General features: G+C 36.0%; 1 protein-coding gene across 1 annotated transcript in view; it reads left to right on the forward strand.

Moving 5' to 3' along the window:
* CNTNAP4 (contactin associated protein family member 4) overlaps positions 1 to 22,413 on the forward strand; it is a 240,911-nt gene that overhangs the window by 155,387 nt on the left and 63,111 nt on the right. Inside the window, exons 5-10 of the mRNA XM_075079004.1 lie at positions 1,413 to 1,616; positions 1,784 to 1,968; positions 3,889 to 4,032; positions 6,488 to 6,749; positions 14,866 to 15,015; positions 20,382 to 20,553. Coding sequence (XP_074935105.1) covers positions 1,413 to 1,616; positions 1,784 to 1,968; positions 3,889 to 4,032; positions 6,488 to 6,749; positions 14,866 to 15,015; positions 20,382 to 20,553 — 1,117 coding nt within the window. The remainder of the gene's footprint in view (positions 1 to 1,412; positions 1,617 to 1,783; positions 1,969 to 3,888; positions 4,033 to 6,487; positions 6,750 to 14,865; positions 15,016 to 20,381; positions 20,554 to 22,413) is intronic.

Genomic DNA, 22,413 nt, shown 5'->3' on the forward strand with positions numbered 1-22,413 from the left:
CAAAGGGAATCACAAGGTCTTGCTGCCGTGGAGGAATAATCCCAGCAATGGTTTACCAGTACACACTAAGGGCTGACTGTGGCTTTGAAGAAAAAGATGCGAGGGTTCTGGTAGACATCAAGTTGACCATGAGTTGGCAATATGCCCTTGCAACACAGAAGGCCAGCAGTATCTTGGGCTTTTTCGGGAAGTGTGTTTTAGCCAGCATGTTGATGAAGATGAATCCTTCCCCTCCACTCGGCTGTGGTAACGAGAGATGTCTGAATTGCTGTGTCTGGTTCTGGGATCCCTGCTACAAGAAAGACACAGAATACAGCAAAAGGTCACAAATATGATTAAGGGACTGGAGCGTCTTATATGAGTAGAGGTTGAGAGAGCTGGGACTGGAGAGTAGAAGGCTCAGGGGGAATTTTATCCATATGTATTAATACCTGATGGGAGGGAGCAAAGAAGATGAAGCAAGGATCTTTTCAGTGGTGTCCAGTGACAGGACAAGAAGTAATGAGCACAAAATGAAATACATTTTTTTTACTGTGATGGTGGTTGAACACTGGCATGGGTTACCCAGAGAGGTGTAGTCTCTATCCCTACAAATACTCAAAATCTGACACACAGGACATGGCCATATGAAACCTGCTGGAGCTGACCATGTTGTAGGTGGGGAAGTTGGACAGGATGATCTACAGAGGTGATGGCAACCTCAACCATTCCATGACTCTGTGATGCTTATACTGGAAAACTGATGATATAGAGTTCTATATTCCAGTACTAAAACAGTAATTCATCTTAATCAAAGACATGATTTGTTTATGATGCCAGTACAAAAACATTTAATGAAGAGAGCTAAGCTTTACTCGCAGTTGATGGGTTTGTATTTTAAAATATTTTTGTTTCTTTCCTAGAATAGTATGCCATAATACTATTTTTAACTGCCTGTACAGATATCCAGATTGATTTTAATAGTGGCTTAAATCTACAGCCTGCATGAAGGCTTTGAAAATCAGTTAAATGTAATTGGAATAATTCATCTTTATTTTGTTAATTGGAATTAATTGCAGATAAATTAATAGACATTTGCACCCTAAGAATACAGTAAGAACAGAAATTGTCAGAGAAATTAATGTTTTCAAGGCAAGGAAGGTCTTTCAGTATGTGAGATTTAGTACTAGATTGGTATAGAAGCCAGATCTCTCCTGCTCACCTTGCTTTATTATCTAGTAATAGCATCACGTTAAAAATAGGACAGTCTTAACATGTGGGAAGAACAGCAATAGCAGAAATAAGCTACACTTTACTAGGCACAGGTGAATCTAAGGATGTTAGTGGTGGGACTTCATATCATAATGAAGTAATATGCAACTGTTTCCTTTAGAATTAGCATTATACATTATCTTTCATTTTTTTACTTTTAGGGTCCGAGGTGGTTGGCTTTGATGGGAAAAGTTGTCTAATTTACACATTTAATCAAAAACTCATGAGTGCACTGAAAGATGTCATTTCTCTGAAGTTTAAGACAATGCAAAGTGACGGAATTCTCCTCCACAGAGAAGGACAAAATGGAGACCACATCACCCTGGAATTAATTAAAGGGAAGCTGTCCCTACTCATTAATTTAGGTAACAGCTACAGTATCATAAAGCCTATTATAGTTATTAGGCATTATTTGACTTCTTTTAATTTGTTAAGTGGATTTTAATGTATAGAGTATGATTAACTAGCAGTATGTATTTGAATAATTATATTTTTATATGGAATTAATAGTTTTTATTTTTCTTCTTTTAAGGTGATACTAAAACTCATCCTTCTAATGCCCAAATTAATATTACACTGGGCAGCCTTTTGGATGATCAACACTGGCATTCTGTTCTCATTGAGCACTTTAACAATCAAGTAAACTTTACAGTGGATAAACACACTCATCATTTTCATACAAAAGGAGAATTCAGTTATTTGGACCTTGATTATGAGGTGTGAAAATTACCTTTCCTTTATTACAGTTATTAACTTTGTTATGTAAATGCAGTGAAACAAGCAAAGGAGACAGATCTTAAGGAATTACTTAAGAACTTTGTAGTGCTTAAGACTTCAGGGATTTTCTGTCTCCTGAAGGAATGAATCAAAGAAAAAGAAATGTTCTTAGATGACTAATGCTCCACTAGACTTGCAACTCAAAATTTTCAAAAGAACATCTTTTTCATCTCAGAATTCATTATTTTAAGATCTTTGTTTCAGTAGTGCTTCAAATGTGGTAAAGAGTATGCAAATGTAAGGAATGAGCACAAACTCAAAGTTTTTATGACTTGATGAAAATTACAATAAATCAGTATAAAACCATTTTAGAAATGTATGGATTAAGGTTTAAATTCCTGTTAAATCTGGAAAAGGTACTGTGAAAAAATCTTGCTTACACAAATGGAAGATTCTTGAAAAGGAGTAAATGTCATTTGCTGTGACAATTTCCCACCTATAGTTAAAAATACCACTATTTCACAGCTATAACGTGATGACCAGTTGCTTTATTTTGCCCCTGTCCTGTTTGTTGGATGAGACAATGAGTGATAGAATAGAGTACCTGGAACCTGCAGATCTAAATTACTTTATTCTATTCATTTGAGTTTTTAAGCAGTTTAGGGTAAGATTTCATGCTGTTCCATGTCTGCATCATCCCATTTCAAAAATATCATTCACAAGGCTAAAGTCATGATTCTGTTTAAAATCTGGACCTAAGCCACAATGTCAAGGCTTGGAGGATCATACCAGTTTAAAAAAAAATATTGGAACAACAAATGTTAGTTTGAATTGATTGGCAAACAGATTTATTTTACTAAATCAACCAGTATTGCAAATTAATTTTTCCTCTCTTCCACATAGTGCAGTTTGAAGTGTTACCAAAACAAGGTAGAAAGGAAAGCAAAAGCTGGAAAAAAGCCTAAAAACTTCTAAAAACATAGAGACTACTGTATTTAGAATTACATTTCTGACTACAAAAATCTCTTAATTTAATAACTTAATGAAATATGATTTATTTAATTCTGATTTTTTAGATAAAATTATTTTAAATATTTTGTTTTTAATTAATTTAGAAATGAAAAGATAAATAAACTGACCCTTTCTACAATGTCAACCAGAATAGCTTTGAAGTGGTTGAGTTCAAAAGTTCACTTAAACTGGCATCTTGTCTCTGATGGTGCCCAAGAGTGGAAACATAGAACAGAGTATAACTCAGGTCATCCTTGTAGCAATGCTTTTCTAAAATAATCTACTTCCTTCTAACAGTTTCTGCCTCAGGGACTTATTAAGACAGAGTAGTATTCTTGAATTTAATAGCTGTCATTAGATTTTTATTTTTATTAAATCTTCCAATCTCTTTCTGAACCTAGTAAACCTACAGCATCACAGCAAAGCACTGCACAGCCTAAGCATTTTGAGAGGGAAGCAGTTCCTCTGTTCATTTGTTTTGGATCTGCCCTAGAATAACTTAATTTTATGCACTCTTGTGCTCTATTAAGGTAGTTATGATTTGCACACAGTGGAGAAGTCAGGCTAAAATTTCCTAAAGAATTTGTTAGCAAATTCTCCTCTCCCTTTTACCACCATCCAGAATGGTCTGCCTGTACTGGGCCTTATCTTTCTTTTCCTTGGTTTTGCAGCTGTAATGGGCCCCGAAAACTGACAAGGTTCTATACCAAGCAACTGTTAAGAGACACCCACAAATGAAAAATCCCCAGCATTTCAGAATATTTTATTATGTAGATGTTATACAAGGAAATATCTAAGAAATAACAGATTTGTTATTGGCCAGTCTTTGACTTCTGCTCTTACATATTGGCAACTATTTTCCTCAGAAAATTACTTAATAGTATCATTGATTTCTCTTCTCTTTCTAAGCTCAGCTTTGGAGGGATCCCAGTGCCTGGAAAATCAGGGACATTGTCACGCAGGAACTTTCATGGGTGTTTTGAAAATATTTATTATAATGGAGTGAACATTATTGACCTGGCCAGGAGGCATAAATCTCAGATCTACTTTGTGGTAAGAGATTCATAGTTAAGAAAGAATAAATAAGTAAAATAGAGAAAAGAAAAAGACCACAGCCACTTTCACATGCAACTTGTTACCACACAGTTCCAATAAATTCTATGTTTTTTAATGAAAGCAAAATCAGGGAATTGCTTAATTGGGTTATTTTATATTTGCTGCTGTACAGACTCATCCAGTAAACAATGCAGGATGCATTTTATTCTTCAGCTCTTTAGCTCGTATTTAAATGTGTGTGATATCTCACTGTTTTGTGGTATCTCATTGTTGTGTATTTACAAAAGCCATGAGTAAAATAAGATATATTTGAAGTCATCGAAGCTCTGGCTTTGACTTTGGTACCTGACTAGTAAGAACACCAGGAGTATATTTTAAATCCTTCTATCGCTGAGGACACGGATTCAATCTGTTTTCTGCAGAGCATTATAATTTTGATAGATAAGTTCTGTTTGTCAATTTATTCTGCCTTTTTTCTGAAGAGCTGTAGTTTAAGTTGGTGGGTTTAATGCATTTATTGTGACATGGCCAACAGTTGTGTTAGAGAAACAGTTACAATATTGAACCAACTTTCTTCTGTGTTACAGGTTTTCTATAAATTTTACTAAGTCCTTTAGGTTTTTTTCTAATAGTACAAGAGCCGTCTCTATTTGCAGTATTTATATTTTTTTAGCAGGATGAACTGTAAAGATATGATGGAAAAAATTAGTTAATAATATGAAATGCTCTTATGTTTTCATTTGGATTTCAGTTCAGAATATGAACAATCAAATTTGGTTCTCTGTCCCAGAAAAAATAGATGACAGGCGTCTCTTCTCGTGTGAAGCCCGTCTGTAATATTCCAGAATTAACTAAACTGATACCTCCATATAATATTCTGTCCATGATGCTGATAGATGTTGGGGAAAGAGCAGTTATAAAAGGCTCTGTGGTGACCAGTGAAAAGGAAGCTATGAAATCATTGACATCATCTTAATCTCAAATGATTTAAACTGTTGTGCCACTTTTAAACCTATTAGGAGTTGTTTTATAATGTAAATGTGCGAGAAAGCATCTATGTTGTCACAGAATCTTTATAGACACTTTGCTGGTCTGATATAGTATTAGGCAGCTCTCCAGATAAAGTGGAAGGGGAATCTGCAGATGGTAAGATTTTAGCATTTTAAAAAGTTTATTAATCTTATCACTGCCTTTTCACTATGGGTCAGTTCAGTTGACTATTCATTTCTTTACAGATGAGTTCATAAGACAGAGCTTTTATTTGTTTAAATATTTACCTTGAAGAAAATTAAAACAGGTAGACTTTCTTGACATGCCAGGGCTTAGTGAGTATTTTTCTTAAATTGATTTTTTAGCTTTTTACCATAAGGTCAAAGTTTTAAAAGTTTAAAAGATCTTTGTGTTGAACAGAAGTTAAATGTACTTTAAATTCTAAACATAATAAACTTTTAGTAATCATCTATATGGAAAAAATTTGTTATAGTTCAAATGGTGCCAGCAAGTTATTAGATCAAAGTGTGTATTGTATCACTATCCAGAGTCATAAAGTATTAACTAATTGACACTAAGTGCAAAAAATACGTTATTCCCATTCTAGTCTTTGTATCTATATAACTCAGTAAAACCACAGAGGCATGTTAAGCTCAGAGTTTGTCAATGAACTCATCTGCAAGTTTATTTATGCACCTAAGAACCAGTGATTTCAGAAACAGTCAAGCAAAAAATAAAGGCTAGGTACCTAAATACAACTCATGATCTGGTCCATGTGGGCTTGCTAGAAAACAGGTTTCTTTCTGGTTTATGAAGTAAATCAGCAAGATTTACTTCACATTTGTAAGCAGCAGGGGTTTATATGTGGAATTTTCGTATTTCTGGAAACAAATATTGGGGTCAGTGTACTTCTCTAGTTACATTGATTTGGAATGAATGCTCCTTGGTCTGGCAAAATGTTTTTTTCTCAAATTTAACACTGTCTTAAACAATAAGTAGCCAAGCTCAACATTTTTCTCTGCATACAAACATTTAGACCTGTGTAAATATTTGTACCAAATTTTGCATTCGGTGGCAGATAAAATATCTGACATTCAGAAATTTGTCAAGTCTTTAATGCTTCCTGAGGTTAAGCCAAAATAGAAACAAAGCAGGTCTGTCTAACTGATGAAGTACCATTAAATCATTCATATAACTTTGGATCTTACCTCATTCACTTAAAGGTCCTTGCCACTCTTTGCTCAGGTAGATAAGTCTGTTCTGGTTAAATAACTAGGTAAACATTTCTCAAACTGAAGGTGTTCTTATGTATTCATACTTGATTTCTAGACTAACATATCCAAGTTTAACAAACATTAGGTTCTATGCACAATGTTTTGAAACTGTAGTTTCCATACAAAAGTTCTCATTACTGTTTTTCCCCAGATGTTCCTAATGTCATATTTGTTTTATTTCTTTCTAGGGCAACATGACCTTCTCATGCTTAGAGCCACAGGTTGTTCCTGTTACATTTCTGAGCTCCAGTAGTTACCTGGCACTGCCAGATACATCAGGACAAGAAGAAATATTCATCAGTTTCCAGTTTCGCACCTGGAACGAGGAGGGACTTCTATTATCTAGTAAACTACACCAGGCTTCAGGTGGTTTCCTCTTATATCTGAGTGATGGGAAAGTTAAAATCAGTCTTCATAAACCAGGAAAAGGTCTGAGTGACATCACTGCAGGTAACAGAAATGAAGAAGGAAAATCCAAGATTCCTACACATAAAAAAAATAGGTTAATGTAAAATCATTTACATTAGTACCTGCATTTTTGACTTAGCTTTATGACAATATGTGTGTAACCATTTCACTTGTATGAATTTTAATCCTAAACATTTCTAAATACTTTATCTCACAAATATGTATCTGCTTTTTTTTCCCCCTTGACTGAGCGGAAATTACTTGCAATAATATAGTCTGCAAAGTTGAGTCCATCGCTTTACATACTATATGTATGTAAAGCTCATGTGTATTACCTAGGAAATTTGAGACATCTAAACAACTTTTTCTGTTGTGAAGTGTAAACTTCACAGTTTCTTGTAAGTAATTTCTTATTCCATCAAGCTAAGTCACTAAGATGTTTTTTACCATTTGTCAGTGCCTTCACAGGGCAACTAGTAACTCATTTCTCTGTAAAATTATACTTCATGCGAAATATTGTATTTGTTATTTTCTAGATGTCTCAATTACAGAGCTGTCCATTACATTTGGACAGTGGATTCCCAACACCAGGTTGTGTTCCAGAATCTGCGGCAAACTTGAGTCTACATTAAAAAAAAAAAAAAAAAGAAGAAAGATTTATAGTAAAGACAAAAAGAAATGAGGAGCTAAAGGGTCACTTCTGTGGTTAATCACTGAATTGAGGCTAAATCATCTATCTTTTGTAGTGTGCACTGCTAGGCAGCCCTGAGAGTGGAGCTGAGATTTCCAGAAAACATAACCTCTAGACTCCTTCTGAGCCATTTTTGTGTTGGTAAACAAATATATAAGGATGGTAGGATGAGGCAAATATAGTAAGGTAGAGTCATATTAAAGAGTATCTAACTGAAATTCTGAGAGTCAACTCCCAGCTTCACTTCCACTTCCACTCAGTTTAGGAGCAATGGGACTCTCTTTCACAAAGAGGCTCCTCGGTTTTTCTGAGTGCTGCTAGCACTTGATGTGATAACAGCAAGGCTGCTGGCCCATCCAGAAATTTCCTTCTTTCATGAAATGTGACAGCAGGACAGAGCTCACAACAACTCCATCTTCCGCAACTTTTTAAAAAATTATGAGAAGCATGTGTTAGTATCAATACCTTCACCTCACAGCACTTAATCAGCAGTATACTATGCTGTGACACTCCATGTATCACAGCCACCTCAGTTTCTCATCCTTTATGTAAACAAATTGAATTTTGCTCCTTTCTTGTAGAAGGACAAAATGGTCATTCCAGAATGAGTTTTCAGACAGGAAAAGCAATGCTAGAGACATTAGGTGGCTAAATGGGATTCCAAAGAATATAGGAAGATAAGGAAATGAGGCTGCAATTAGAGCAGTCTCTGTGTGGACCAAGCAGATGACCAGAGACCACCAGCTGGCAGAATATGTTATAGAAGCAATTGGTAATTTGGCTGCAGAAAACACATTGTTGGTATCCAAAACATCAGTTGATCCTAGAGTTAGTTTGAACTGTACACAATAATATATTTCATATTTTATATTCATAAAACAGCAATATTACCAGTGAAAAAGAAGATAAGTTATTTCTGGTCATGTAATGTGTAAACTTAATTAACAGGTAAATAACAAGTAGGAAAACTGCATTTTGCATTGTACTTAGAAAACAGATTAAGGATTTGAATGTGTGACGAATTTACTCTTGTATAGAGTATATTAACTGCAGTGAGTATATTCATTGGGGTGATAAGAACCAAACAAAAGGCATCTTTCAGGGGAGTTTTCAAGCCAGAATACAGAGAGCTTAATGACGCTCTTTAGTGCTAGTTTGTCTTGAGCAACAACAAATGCAGTAAGTAAACTAAGCAGTTACTGAAATAAAAATAAAAAATAAATAATAATTATCATAAAAATCAAAGCTCCCAAATCTCTTTTGGAACTAAAAATGTCATTTAAAAGAGAAAATTTCACAAAAATATTATAATTGATCCAAACACAAAGTACAAATCACTTATCTAAAATGTTCACAAATCAGACAAAGAAAGCAAAGCAGAGCCAAGAGAGCAAAGAAACAGCCACAGAATCTGAAGATGAGGCCTCTTTAATCTTAGTTCTGTGCCCCTGATTCTTTTAGATTGATTCCCTGAATTCCTCATGCAAAATGAAAATTCCTGGGGGTGGGCGGCAGGAAGAAAAAAATAAAAAGAAAAATTTAAACATGACTCTGAAGCTCATTACGTTTCTACAGATGTGTATTGATTAAAAGTAAAATTTTAAACAGTTGATTATTTCAATTCAGGAAAAGACAGTAAGCCAGAAATCACCACAGATACTGCTGAAATTTATATAAATACTTTTATTCTATTTCTGTAGGTGATAATAGGGGCAGGCCTGGTATTTGTTATAATCGAAAATAACTGATGCACAAAGCGTACCATTTTAATGACAAGAGGCTTCCCTAGGCTCACTATTTGAAAATGTTAATTCCTTAGTAAGAATGTCAATGGTATGTAGTTAACAGTGATGAATTTGGCTTTTTAGGAGCTATTTAAATTGGAGTTCAATTAGGTGATGTGTGTTAAATAAACTATTGCCATGCAGCATCATTTAAACAGACCAGCTGAAGGTGGCAGCACTTTTAAGAGCTGTAGACTTGCATACAGGGCAATTTGTTAAATTCTAAAGTTGCAACGTAATACATAATATATTAGCTGAAGCACCCCAAGATAAATCTTGACACTCTATGCTGAAACAGAACTTAATGTTTTCATGCTGTGTTAAGCTTACTTTTCATAAGGTTTCACAGGGGGAATTGTTTTTTGTCTTTGTGAAGACAGAAACTACTGCAAAAACACCTTATTGTCTTCCGAGAAAGAAGTTATCTAACAAAACCAAATGAAAAACTTTTTCTTGAGTTTTTGAAATGTCTATTTTTACCCTCACTGAAGTAACTCATGTCTGTGTTAGGAGAATAAGTAATTAAATTATGGATGGCTGGACAGGTTTTCTCCCCTACAGGCAAGGACTTATGACCTGACTTTCACACATACACAATATTTGATAATTAAATCAGAGCAAATTTCTTTGTGCACAGTTCTTAAATTTATTATGCTGTGTTTTTTAAAGATTTCTTCAACCATATAAAAACAAGGAGAATGGCATGTTAATTAATGAGTGATCAAGTCGAAATAAGCTGTGTCCTTCTTTTACAGGATGGTTGCTTGATATCTTTCTTTTGTAGCCTCTTTTGCAAGCTGGTCATCAAATATTCACAAAGAAATAACATAGATTAAAAAAAAGAAATTAACACAAAGTTAATTTGTGTTGAATGAAAAGACCAAATTGAATTATAACATGTATAAACGCTTAAGATCTTATTAGTCAGTTTCTCCATATGACCCTGTCTTTCTATGCAGCTTTTAATTTCTTTGAAGCTTTTAATTAAGTGATGCTAACAATCATTGCATTTGGTGGTTACACTTCAGACTAATCTATAAATTACTTTCTCTAAACTGCCTTTTTTTTGTTTCTCACTGATATAATAAGCTAATAAGATTAAATACATAATAAGCTATATACATTTTCTTTTAATGTGTTCTTAAGGTTGGATGTCATTGTTTTGCAAGACCTCCCACAGACCTTTTTTTGATACTTAGATATTAATATTATGGAGGTACTACTAATGAGAATAAATGGATATCTTCTTTACTAGATACCTTATTATGCACTAAAAGTTTAATTGCTATTTTTTCCTCACTTGTTTCTGGTAAAACATTTTATAATTTTCAGATGGAATGGAACTGTTACCAGTCTGCTGGCCTCCTCCATTTCTATGTCATATTACTCTGTGGCTTCGCACAAGCAAAAGTGAATTTAATCAAGGTTCTCTATTCAAGGGCTACAATGAGCTGTTTTCTCAAGATTGTCTTGCGCTCCCACCATGGTATTCCTCAGACCCCAGACTTAATTAAAGGGACTTTTGGGAAATCTTAACTTAAGCTAAATGGTCATCATTTAGCATCTCTAATCATGCCAGCCTCTATGAAGAGGGGATAAAATATCCATTCCAAAATAATTTATTAGGTCAGTTTGATGAACTACAGTAAAAAACCAAACAAATAAACTAACCAACCAACAAACAAACAAAACCAAAGAGAAACAAAAAATTTACAAAGTTCATACAACTGATTTTCCAATAACCAAAAAATTTTTCTACTTCAGTAATCCATTCTACCCCTTTTGTGTTAGGGCATTCTCTTAACTACCTTGACAGTCAAATACTGCAATCCTTGGAATATGGTTTTCTCACCAGAACAAGAAGTTACTGAAGCCAGACGCAAAACTAAGACTTAAAAGCAATTATCCTTGCAACAACTGAAATTAAATTACAGAATTTATTGTTAGATTTAATATCTTCAGTAATAACATAGGTAGTGGGATCGAGTGCAGCCTCAGGAAGTTTGCTGATGACACCAAGCTGAGTGGTGCAGTTGATTCACTAGAGGAAAGAGGTACCATCCAGAGGGTCCTTGGTAGGCTTGAGGAGTCGGCCAGTGTGAAGATCATGAAGTTCAACAAGGCCAAGTGCAAGGTCCTGCACCTGGGTCAGGTCAACCCCTGATATCAGTACAGGCTGGGGGGTGACTGAATTGAGAGCAGCCCTACAGAGAAGGACTTCGGGGATACTGGTGGATGACAAACTAGATATGGGCTGGCAATGTGTGTATTGTACCTTGGGCTGCACAAAAAGAAACATGGCCAGCAGGTCGATGGAGGTGAATCTGCCCCTCCAGTCCACTCTAGTGAGACCCCACCTGGAGTACTGCACCCAGCTCTGGGGTTCCCAGCAAAAGACGGGCATGAACCTGTTAGAGTAGGCCTAGCGGATGTCCACAAACATGGTCAGAGGCTCAAACACCTCTCCAATGAAGAAAGGCTAGGAGAGTTGGGGTTGTCTAGCCTGTAGAAGAGAAAGCATTAGTGAGACCTTATTGGGGCCTTTCAGTACTTAAAAGGGGGCTTGTAATAAGGATGGAGATATATTTTTTTTCCCAGGACCTGTAATGACTGGACAAGGAGTAGCAGTTATAAACTGAAGGAGGTTAGATTTAGTCCTACTCCTGGAGGTTTTCAAGGTCAGGTTGTATGGGACTTTAAGTAACCTGATCTAGTAAAAGAAATCCATGCCCATGGTGGGAGATTGGACTAGACGATCTTTAAAGTTCCTTGCAGCCCAAACTATTTTCTGAGTCTCTGATTCTGTGATTCTATGATTTCTAGAGGAAAAGATAGCATGTTGCAGACATGTGTTGAGGAAAACATCATTTACTTGGAGTACCTTTACAAATAAAAACTTGCTTAATTTTGAAAATCTGGAGCTTTTGGTAGCTGAGGTTGGAGGCTAGAAAGAGGAAAATAAGTAAGTAGATAAATAATTCCCTTTTTAAAAATGATTTTCTGTAATGGTTAATCTTAAAAACAGTGTGACAAGTGGCATTATAGACTATATATATTTTACAGTTTAGTTCTCTAGTGAAGGATAATTCTACAATAATTTATAGAATAAAACTAATTAAATTATTGTGAATTGTGGAAAAATGTTTCTCAGGCTTAATTTTCTGTGCTTTAAAGAATATATAATTCATACTCTTTATTTTAACATCCTTATTATCTCTTTGGTGAAAAAGTATCGTTTACTGAGGTTGAGAGTGGTATAAAAGACCGAAGGATGCTTTCTCTGTTTGCAATTCTTTGTTCACTTTTGTTTGAAGTTATTAGAACCTTTCAATATATTTGATGAGTTCTTGCTGTAAAACAGTACTCAAAAAATAGGAGACGTAAAGAATGGCTCTTGCTAAGTCTGGAAACTTAACTGTACACTGTGACTCACCTGTGCCCATGATACTGCAGGGCAGCAATAATATTTTTCTAATGCTTTATTTAATCTTTTTTAAAAATATCTGTTGCAGGTCATATTATCAAGCCAAAATATAACTAGAGATAAAATGGCTAGGCTTTAAGGCATTTTTTTCATCCTCAGCTCAATAATATGCCAGCTCTAACATAGAAAACACCAGCCTGAAGGCTGCTGTAAGTTACATTAACTGCCACCAATACAAAGGGACTTCTTCAGCAGTTGGACATCTTGAAAACATAGGGAAACTCTAGTCAATCCCTGCACGTTGCCTGTAGGGCTTTGTAAATAGTTTGTTTTTTTTAAAAAAAATTACCACTCTACAACTGACCTTTTGGTAGAGATATGTAATAGCATTAATACTATTTTATATCATATGGAATAGGGTTTCAAATTTTTAGTTTAGTAAAACATTCTTCTCTATCATGAATATGGCATTTTACAGAAGTAGAAAATACACGTATTTACCCAGAACATTAGTGATACCTTTAATGCTGATTATTTACTCTGACTCTATGTGTATTGATCCTGTTAGCAAACTGAAATGCCACTTCTCATAGAAGATTGCAACCACAATAAGTAATGGCCAGAGTGGTATCAGAAACCCATTACTGCAGCTCTGTGCTTTCTGACATTACATTAGAAAGGTGAATTGTTCCTGAAAATGCAACACAAAGATAATAAGATCTGTTAGCTATAGCTTTTATACAATTCCACTGAGGCTGGGCATAAAGTAAAATGTTTAAGGTTTCTTGTTATGCAGTCCCTAATAAATATATTGGTTGAAGTAAGGAAACAAATAATAGAAAAGGTGCATAAGATTAATATTATTTTAAACAAATCAGAGATATTTTCTAGGTTATAATTTATCTGAATTTATATTGTGATTCTAAGATTTATCTCTTGATTTTATGCTGATCTTGTGTTTAGACTATCATGTTTAATAATATATGGATCCTAGTCATGATGTAATTTAGCTATTTGAACCTTCTCATCTTTCTATTTTATCTCTTTCCCTTGTGTTTGAACTAATTGGTCAAGCAGTAGACTATTTCTCTAGAATATAGAACACATTCTAGGGAGGAGTGTATAAATAGATGGAATTTCAAGAAGGAAATCATGGATCGCAAATCATAGGAACTCTGCAGTCAAGAAAAGACTTGACATAATTCAAGGGTTGTATTCTTTGTTCTTCACTGAAAGAAGTACCTCTGTTCTAAATAACTCAAGAACATGAATGACTTAAAGCACTACTTAAAGATAACAATGTGCTCACATACTGTCCTTCATAAAATTTATTTAGGTATATATATCACAGAATCACAGAATCACAGAATCACAGAATGGTAGTGGTTAGAAGGGACCTCTGGAGATCATCTTGTCCAAACCCCCTGCTTGAGCAGGGACACCTACAGCAGGGTGCACAGAACCATGACCAGGAGAATTTTGAATGTCTCCAGGGAAGGAGACTCCACAACTTCCCTGGGCAGCCTGTTCCACTGCTCTGTCACCCTCACAGGAAATAAGTTTTTTCTCATATTGAGATGGAAGTGTTTTCCAGAATCAGCGCTTGAGGTTCACTCCTTGTGTCACCTTACACCTGCACAGCCAGAGGTAATGTAAATTGATGTTAGAGGCTAAACTCTCAGAAAACATTCTCATACATTTCCAAGAAAAGAGACAACTGAAAGGAAAATAATCTTGTGACATTGACATGATGGTTGCTGAATCTTTTAAGATCTACAGGATTTTGCTATTTTTCTGGGTTGTAATATAATGACTACCTTCGATTTTAAAAGATTAAGAAATCCTTTGTAGTAGTGCTGTAAAAATGTGTATTATGTATAAAGTACTGTATCAGCCATCACAATGGTAGTGCCATTCTTAATGAAGACCTCCATAGATTGGGAAGATACTTTTCATAGTCGTTGCATTAAATGGATATATTAGTGATAACTAAGAGTATTACAACAGTAAGGCTCATTCACAGAAGTATTTTTATTTTCTCTTTATCAGATGTGAAGCAAGAGAATGGACAAAGGTTCTGTCTTCACAAAGGACATTTGCATTCTTTATTCATTCTTTTTTTCCTTTCATTATCACTTGGAGTTTTATGTGGGCTATGATTGCTCTACTGGTCTCTCCTCCTTTCAAGTCTGTAACATTCAGGTAGTATAGCAAATAATGGATGTTTATACTTCATTTTGCTTTTTATTTTCCTTCCAGGTGCTGGATTAAATAATGGCCAGTGGCATTTTGTATCCTTCTCTGCCAAAAGGAATCGTATCAGTGTAATAGTGGACAATGATGTGACCTCATCTGCTCATGCCTCCATACCTCTGCAAATTTATTCAGGAGATGCTTTCTACTTTGGAGGTGAAATATGTTGTTTATTTATGCTGGAAATATCCCACAGTTATACATCAGTTTTTCCTGACATGTCTAGTCAAAAGGCTAGAATTATTTGGCCTGCCTCAAGTCTTCTTTGCCTAGTTTGGTTATCTCTCAAAAGATCTGTTTTCAGGCACTGGTATGATGTTTCTGAGTTGTGTTTCCCTAAAATTTTATAATGTTCCGTGGAATAAGTTACCACTCTAAATCCTTGGCCACTTTTTAAAACATCATTTCTCCAGTATCATGTTCTGGTAATTGAATATAGTCTAGGTGACAATCAGACAGACACACAAAGGTCTCTCTTGTTGCACACTTACTGTGTTGCTAAATCAATTCTTTTTTTTTTTTTTGTGAGAATCTTCCACGGGGATGGCTTCAAGTTTTACCCTTAAGTGAGCTCTTGCTTACCTGTGAAAGTGTCCTCTTTACATGATGCATGGTCTTTTTTTTTTTCTTTTTCACTGCAGTGACACAACTTTCTTACGTTTGAAGAATACAACTTGTGCCTAAAAATTGCATTTAGATATCTTCATTTCGCAAGGAATATCAACAATTATCTGTCATCAAATGATTCTCTCATTAATCACATATATTTTTACCGATAAAGTTGAGCAGGTTGTTATGTCTAAATCTGTCAGGAATGGACTACATAATAGCAATGTTAAACAGCATTTGAATGCATTATTCAACACTAGTCTAATCCTTCACCTCTCAATAGCTTAAGAATTAATGACTGAATTATTTCTTAACAATTCTCAAATTTCTGAGAAAATTGAAAAATGGATACAAAACCACAGATGAGTATGGACCAAGTCATTGTCCACAGATCACTTCCCTTGAAACATGTAGATAAATTTCATGTTCACAAGCAGACTGTAAATATAGGAACTGTTACATGAGTATCCAGATGCCATTTTCACATCTGGCATGTAGCCCTTTCTACTAAATATACCCCTTGACCTGGCCAATAATCAGAGAAAGATGCAGAATATTGGCTTTGCATGGCCAGAAAACTTTTTTTTTTTCCTTCTATGTTGCATTAGGTTCCTACATCTCTGATTACGTGATTTGCACCATTGTCAGCTTGATGGCACAGGTGAACAGATGAGGAGAGATGTGGGCAGTTGCAAAAAGCAGCATATTCAATTAAGTTGTACAAGGACATTTCTATTTATCTTTTGGGGGGTGAAGGGGTCAAACTCTTTCCAAGAACATTGAAAGTACTAACTGCATACCCACTGCCCAGATTCTGAAACTCATGAAAACTAGTAGAAGGTTTCTGAGTTTAGAAAATTGTTTATTAAAATTCTATGTCATACACCACTGTCAAAATGCGGACAATGTGTTTCGACTTTCTTTCTAAGTTTATATGAATATTTACCCTGTTTATCCATGCTGGTTGTTAAAACATGAATATTAGCCTTCCAGGAGAGGTGTCCTGGGGACATGGTTGTTAGTTTGCTTGTTTTAATGAATACAAAGTATGGAAGAAATATATATTCTTAGCTGGGAAAATGTGTTATAAACATGAAAATATTTTAACATTATGTCAGCACAATTTCTAGTCATGCTAGCATTAAGGATACACTACCTCTCTCGCTGCAACCGTAAAGATAGAAAGAGACTATTTAGTATTGCAATAAGCACATAGGGTAAAATTCATTATTAAAGGATTTCTCCTTACCTTTAATATCTGGCCCACAATTATAGGGAATCCCAATTTCATTAATATTAATGATGTTGCCTTTTCTCTAACAGAACTAGATGACAACTTTTAAATGACAGGCACTAAGAAAAAATCTGAGACACATTTTTGAAGAATAGCTAAATGTAAAAGATATAAACTTTTTCTGCCTTCTCTGGATTTTTATATATATATAGCTATATATGAACTCCACTGAAAGCACCTCATTCTCAAATAAGTATCAGATTTTTCACCAGAAATAACAAAATTTATTTTATCTCTTTATTGTAGAATGTTGTAAAGAATGTGGTTAGACCTGTAATTGAGTGGTCTTTTTGTGGTGTTGAAAAGTTACTGTGCTCTTATTTGGACTTTTGCAAGTCCACAGATTTGTTGTTCTTAAAACAATACACCAAATATAATAAATGTTTTCCTTTAGGAAGGTAGTAACAGTTTTGAATAGTTTGGTTCCCCACCAGAGTAAAACACACTGAGAATATATTTACTTATGTCATTTCAGTTTTAGTTCATTTTCTGTTGTATACTTCTTAAAAACATATCTATACTATTTACTTTGATGTACATGCATTTAGATAGATTTACTTGTTTCCACTCTCATATTGCTTTCCTGTGTAGTAAACATCTGCACTGTCTTTACAGGACTTCAGAAAGTACTCATTATCTCTGTGGAATAGAGAAGTGTCTTAAAAGTCACTGCTTCCTAATATCATGAAACAAGAAGGTCTTTGAATGCTGTGAACCAGAATGCAGTATTTAACTAAGACCGAAGAATGGCCCTTGTGCATCATTTCAGAAGCAATGGTACCCTTTGGAAGAAAGCCAAAGAAAAGAACATTTAGCCATATTTTGTCATGTAGTGTTCAGCTGCCACTGAGAGAAACCTGCTCAATGAACACAGTTTAAATCAAATCAGGATCAAAGCAATTTATTTATTTACAATGTTTTATTAATAGGCAATCAGTGAACAAGGCATTTCAGGATCAGTAACACAACAGACAAACCACCATATTAGATACTTACAGAATGTTATTCATAAGTTGGGTAGGACATCCAGACATTGTCTAGTCCAACCCCTCTTCTAAACAAGTCTGATTAGATCAGGATATACAGAGCTGTGACCACTGAAACCTCGAACAGCTCCAAGGATAGAAATCTCATAACTCCTTTGAGCAAACTCTCCTCATATTGACAACCCTCATAGTAGAAACACTTATTGCTAACATCTGATCAGAATCTGACATGTTTTTACCTTTGTCCCTTGCTTCTTTTCCCATCACTGTGTGCTTCTGGAAAAAGTCTGGCTCCATCTTCTCTGTATAGTTAGATACAGATCAGATCAGAGTCAGTCAGATCAAATAGCTTTATCTTCTCTTCCTAAGACTGAACATGCCCAGCTCTCTCAGCATCTCCTCATACACACTGTGCATGCAGCTCCCTAACTATCTGGGACGCTTCTGCTGGACTCACTCCGGGATGTCAATGGCTTTCCTGTACTGGGGAGTCCAGAACTACAGCAGTCCTGATGTGGTCTCACAAGTGCCACACAGAAAGAAGGACCACTTCCCCCATTCTGCTGGCTGTGCTTTTGATAATGCAGCCCAGAATGCCATTGGCTTTCTGTGCTGCAAGGGCACATTCCTGTCTCGTTGGCTACTGGGACCCCAAGCCTTTCTCTGTGAATCTAGGCAGTTATCTCCCAGCTTGGATAGTTGCATGGACTTGTTCCATCTCAGCTTAAAGACCTTTAACTTTTTCTTACTGAACTGCATTTCATTACTGTCAGCTTATTTCTCCAGCCTGACCAGGACCCTCTGAGTTGCAGGCCTGCCCTCCAACATTTGATCCCATCTCCCAGTTTCGTATCAATCTGAAAGTGCATTATGTCCCGTCCTCCATCTCATTAATGAAGACATTAAATGGCATGACTCTCAGTATTAATCTCTGAAGGACCCTTTGTTCACTGACCATCAGCTGGACTATGCATCATGAATTGTCCACTTATTTCACCCATATCTCATCAATGTGGTGATTGGGAGACAATAGAGAACTGTTAGGGGCTTTGCTAAAGCTAAGGTATGCAGTGCTCACTGTTCTTCTTTTGTCCACAGTGGCCATCACCTCAGCAAAGAAAACAAAGAGCTTGGTCAGGCATGATTTAGCCTTGAAGCTAAAGTCACCCAGTTACCTTCTTGACCTTCACATCTTTAGTCATTCAAAGAGGATTTGCTCCATGAACTTGCCAGGGACTGCAGTAAGGTTGCCTGGCCTCTAGTTTCTTGTGTCCTCCTTCTCGCCTTTCTTGAAGATGTGTGTAACATCTGCTTTTTCCAGTCATCAAGAAGCTCACCAAATTGCTAAGACCTTTTGATGATTAAAATGGCAATGGCAATTGTTGCAATGACATTGGCCAACTTCTGCAACACCCTCAGGTGCCCCCTGCTCTCTTTCTTCTTTATTGTGTGTACTGCTTGCTTTCTTCATACTCTGCTAGGACATGGGAAGCCTTAGTTTTACCAGTGAAGACTGAAGCAAAAAGGCCTTATGCAAATCAGTTTGTCCCAAGACCATTGTCATCAGGTTGCCTGCCCCATGCAGTAGTGCACCCTTAATCTCCTTAGCCTTCCTTTTGCTAGCGTTGTACATATAGAAACATTTTTGTTGGACTTCACCTTCCTCAAGAGTTTTAACTCCACCTCAGGTCTGGATTTCCTAACTGCTTTCCTAGACATGCAATCAATGTCTTTGTGTTCCCTTCCAAACTGCATGTCCCTGCTTCCACCCTTTCTGTACTTTTTTATTGTGTTTGCATTCATTCAGGAGCTCCATGTTTATGTTTGCAGTCCTGCCACACTTGCTTAATTATTTTGATATTGCTATGGACTTTTCTTATGCTCCAAAGAGGTTTTTGCTGAAAAATACCCTGCCCTTTTACCCTGCAAGACACCTTCCAAAGGGATCCGCAAAACAGGTCATGAACAGACCAAAATTGGTGCATCTGAAGTTCAGGGTTGTAATTCTGTGTTTTTCTTGCTCTCTTCTGTATGGATCATAAACTCCACAGCCTCATGTTTGCAGTAACCAGGGCTGTCCCTGACCTTCACATTTTCAACCATTTCTTCCTTGTCTACAAGTAGCAGGTCCAATTGAGCATCTCTCCTAGTTGAGTCATTGACGACCTGCATCATAAAATTGTCTTCAGTACTTTCTGGAATCTTCTGGACAGCTTGATAATTTAAAATCTCTGTACTTAGTAACCAATTTTTGTCTTATTTGACTTCAGTTGAGGCTTAAAACTTGTCCAAATCATGTGCACATTGTATTGTAACCTAACATTTCATGACTAAGGTCAGTCAGTCAACCTGTTCACATCTTGATTCCATTCATTGCTTTGGAACTGCTGCTTGGGTTATCCCTTTACCTAAATTTTTAGTGATGCTTTTTGCATACGCTTTTAAAACAGTAAGACTGCACAGAAGTATTTCTTTACTGTTGCACCACCATGCCTAATCAGAAAAGCTTCTGGCTAAAATCTTCCTCCCACAAAGTTTACAACACCTGGAGACTATCAAAGTTGTCTACTTTTGGAATATATAAGTTTTTCAATAAAAGTTTTTTTCAGCTCCAGGTTTTATGCTTCTTTCAGGCTGCCCTAGCAGTGGAAACCTTTCTGAATGTAATACTTCATTTGGTGGCTTTCAAGGATGCATGCGACTCATTTCCATTGGTAACAAAGCAGTGGATATGATCTCAGTTCAGCAAAATGTTTTTGGCAATTTCAGTGACCTTCAGATAGATTTATGTGACATTATAGACAGGTAAGAAAATAATACTTACTAATTTATGTATGTATGTATGTATGTATGTGTTTATTTATTTATTTATTTATTTGAATGTTTTCTTTGAATACTGACTCAATGACAAAGAACAGAATGCTTATAAAATGGCATGCTGCTTCTTTTGTAAGAATTTAAAAGTCTAGAATAAATGCAGTATATATAGCAGAGCAATTTTATTTTCTTGCACTGCAAATACAATTACAGTAACTGGTGTTAAAATTATTTGATGTTTCCAACAAATTTAAAAGTTCTTACTTTCTTTTCAAGTAAAGCTAGACACAAACCCCTGCCTGTGACATGTAGTCCAATTCACCCTTTGAAATACTATGTTTTTTGTAAGTTATTGCTGCTTCCTATATTCTACCCATCCAGAAACACAGTAAATAGACAGTATTCATCACAGCGTGAGCAATCTTTTTTAGGCTATGATCAGAAATAATCTCATAACTTGCAATAGATGATATTAGCATCTATCTTAAAGAGAGTGACTCGTTGAAGTGGTTCCCTCTGCAGGGAGGAAAGACTATATACCTTCTCTGAAATAGGTGGAAATGCTTGACAGAAGGATGCTGCTGCAGTTCGATATGGAAAAGGCAGAAGATGAGTGAAAGGGGTGGTGCAGAACAGCAGAGGCTGCTGAAAAGAGAGGGAGCAGACACACAAATCGGCAATAGAAGGAGAAGTTGTCCGCTGTAGACTCAGGAGAATGAAGTCACAGGCATCTGTGCAAATTCTGCTTTATTCCAGAAATGGTTGCCTTGGACCAAGCTGTAAGAGTGTACTGAAATGACAGAACAGGGAGGGGAAAGATGTGCTTGTAAACACTTCTGTCCCAGCCCCTAAATTTCTAGTCCTCAAAAATTGCTCTCTTTGGGGAATACAGTGTAGGTAGAGATCTGCTTCAAGATCATAGCCAGTTTCAGGTTCAGTCACACAGACTTATTTCTGTGACCTGCTTTCCATTCATAGAGATAACACAGTGTACGACTATCCAGGTTATTATTTTGAAGAAAGTCATAAAGCCTTGTAGATCCAAGACAAAAATAATATTAGTTCTTCACCTAATTGTTCATAAGAGTTTATGGAGGGAAACCTCCAAAAGGAGGCCAAAATATCTGCCTACAATGTCATCGTTTCAATCAGGTTTTAATGGCTATTCTCACTAATCTTCCTACATCTCTCATGTTTTAAGAACCTATGCAGTTCATATATATTATTCTTTGGGTAATTTGTCCCTTACTGAGTTAATCCTGACTGCAGTAGGCAGTAAGTGTGATAAACATATGACAAAACAGAGTTTGGCCTCAGTCAAAACTTTACATATAACTTGTTAGGGATTTGTATTTGTTGTGCAGCATACATTTACGTTTCTTTTTAGCTGTATCGCACCCTACTCCCTTTCCTAGTTTTCTCACTTTTCAAGCTTCTTTTACCATCTCCTTTGTCTCCTCTCTGATAGACCGCATGACACTTCCTTCCAGCTTCTAAAGCACTGTATCACTGTTGGTTTTTCAACTCTGGAATTGAGTTTACTCCACTATCATTACACTGCTTTCTTTTTCATTTGTAGTAGCGAATCAGGATCAGAGTCAAGTTAAAAGAATGCAATGTAGAGATCTGCATATTCTTTAGTGAAACATATTGAAGGACATCTAAGCAAGATTATGAGTGGAAAACATCACCAGACTGGTTCGTAACATAATTGAAGCCAATTGCTGTCTCATGGAAACATGGTGGGATGACTCACACAACTGGAGCGCTGCAATGAGTGGCTACAAGTGCTTTCAAAGGGACAGGCAAGGAAGGAGAAGTGGATCCTTGCATGTTAGAGAGTGTTTT

This window comes from Phalacrocorax aristotelis, chromosome Z, assembly GCF_949628215.1.
Source record: "Phalacrocorax aristotelis chromosome Z, bGulAri2.1, whole genome shotgun sequence".
NCBI lineage: Eukaryota > Metazoa > Chordata > Aves > Suliformes > Phalacrocoracidae > Phalacrocorax > Phalacrocorax aristotelis.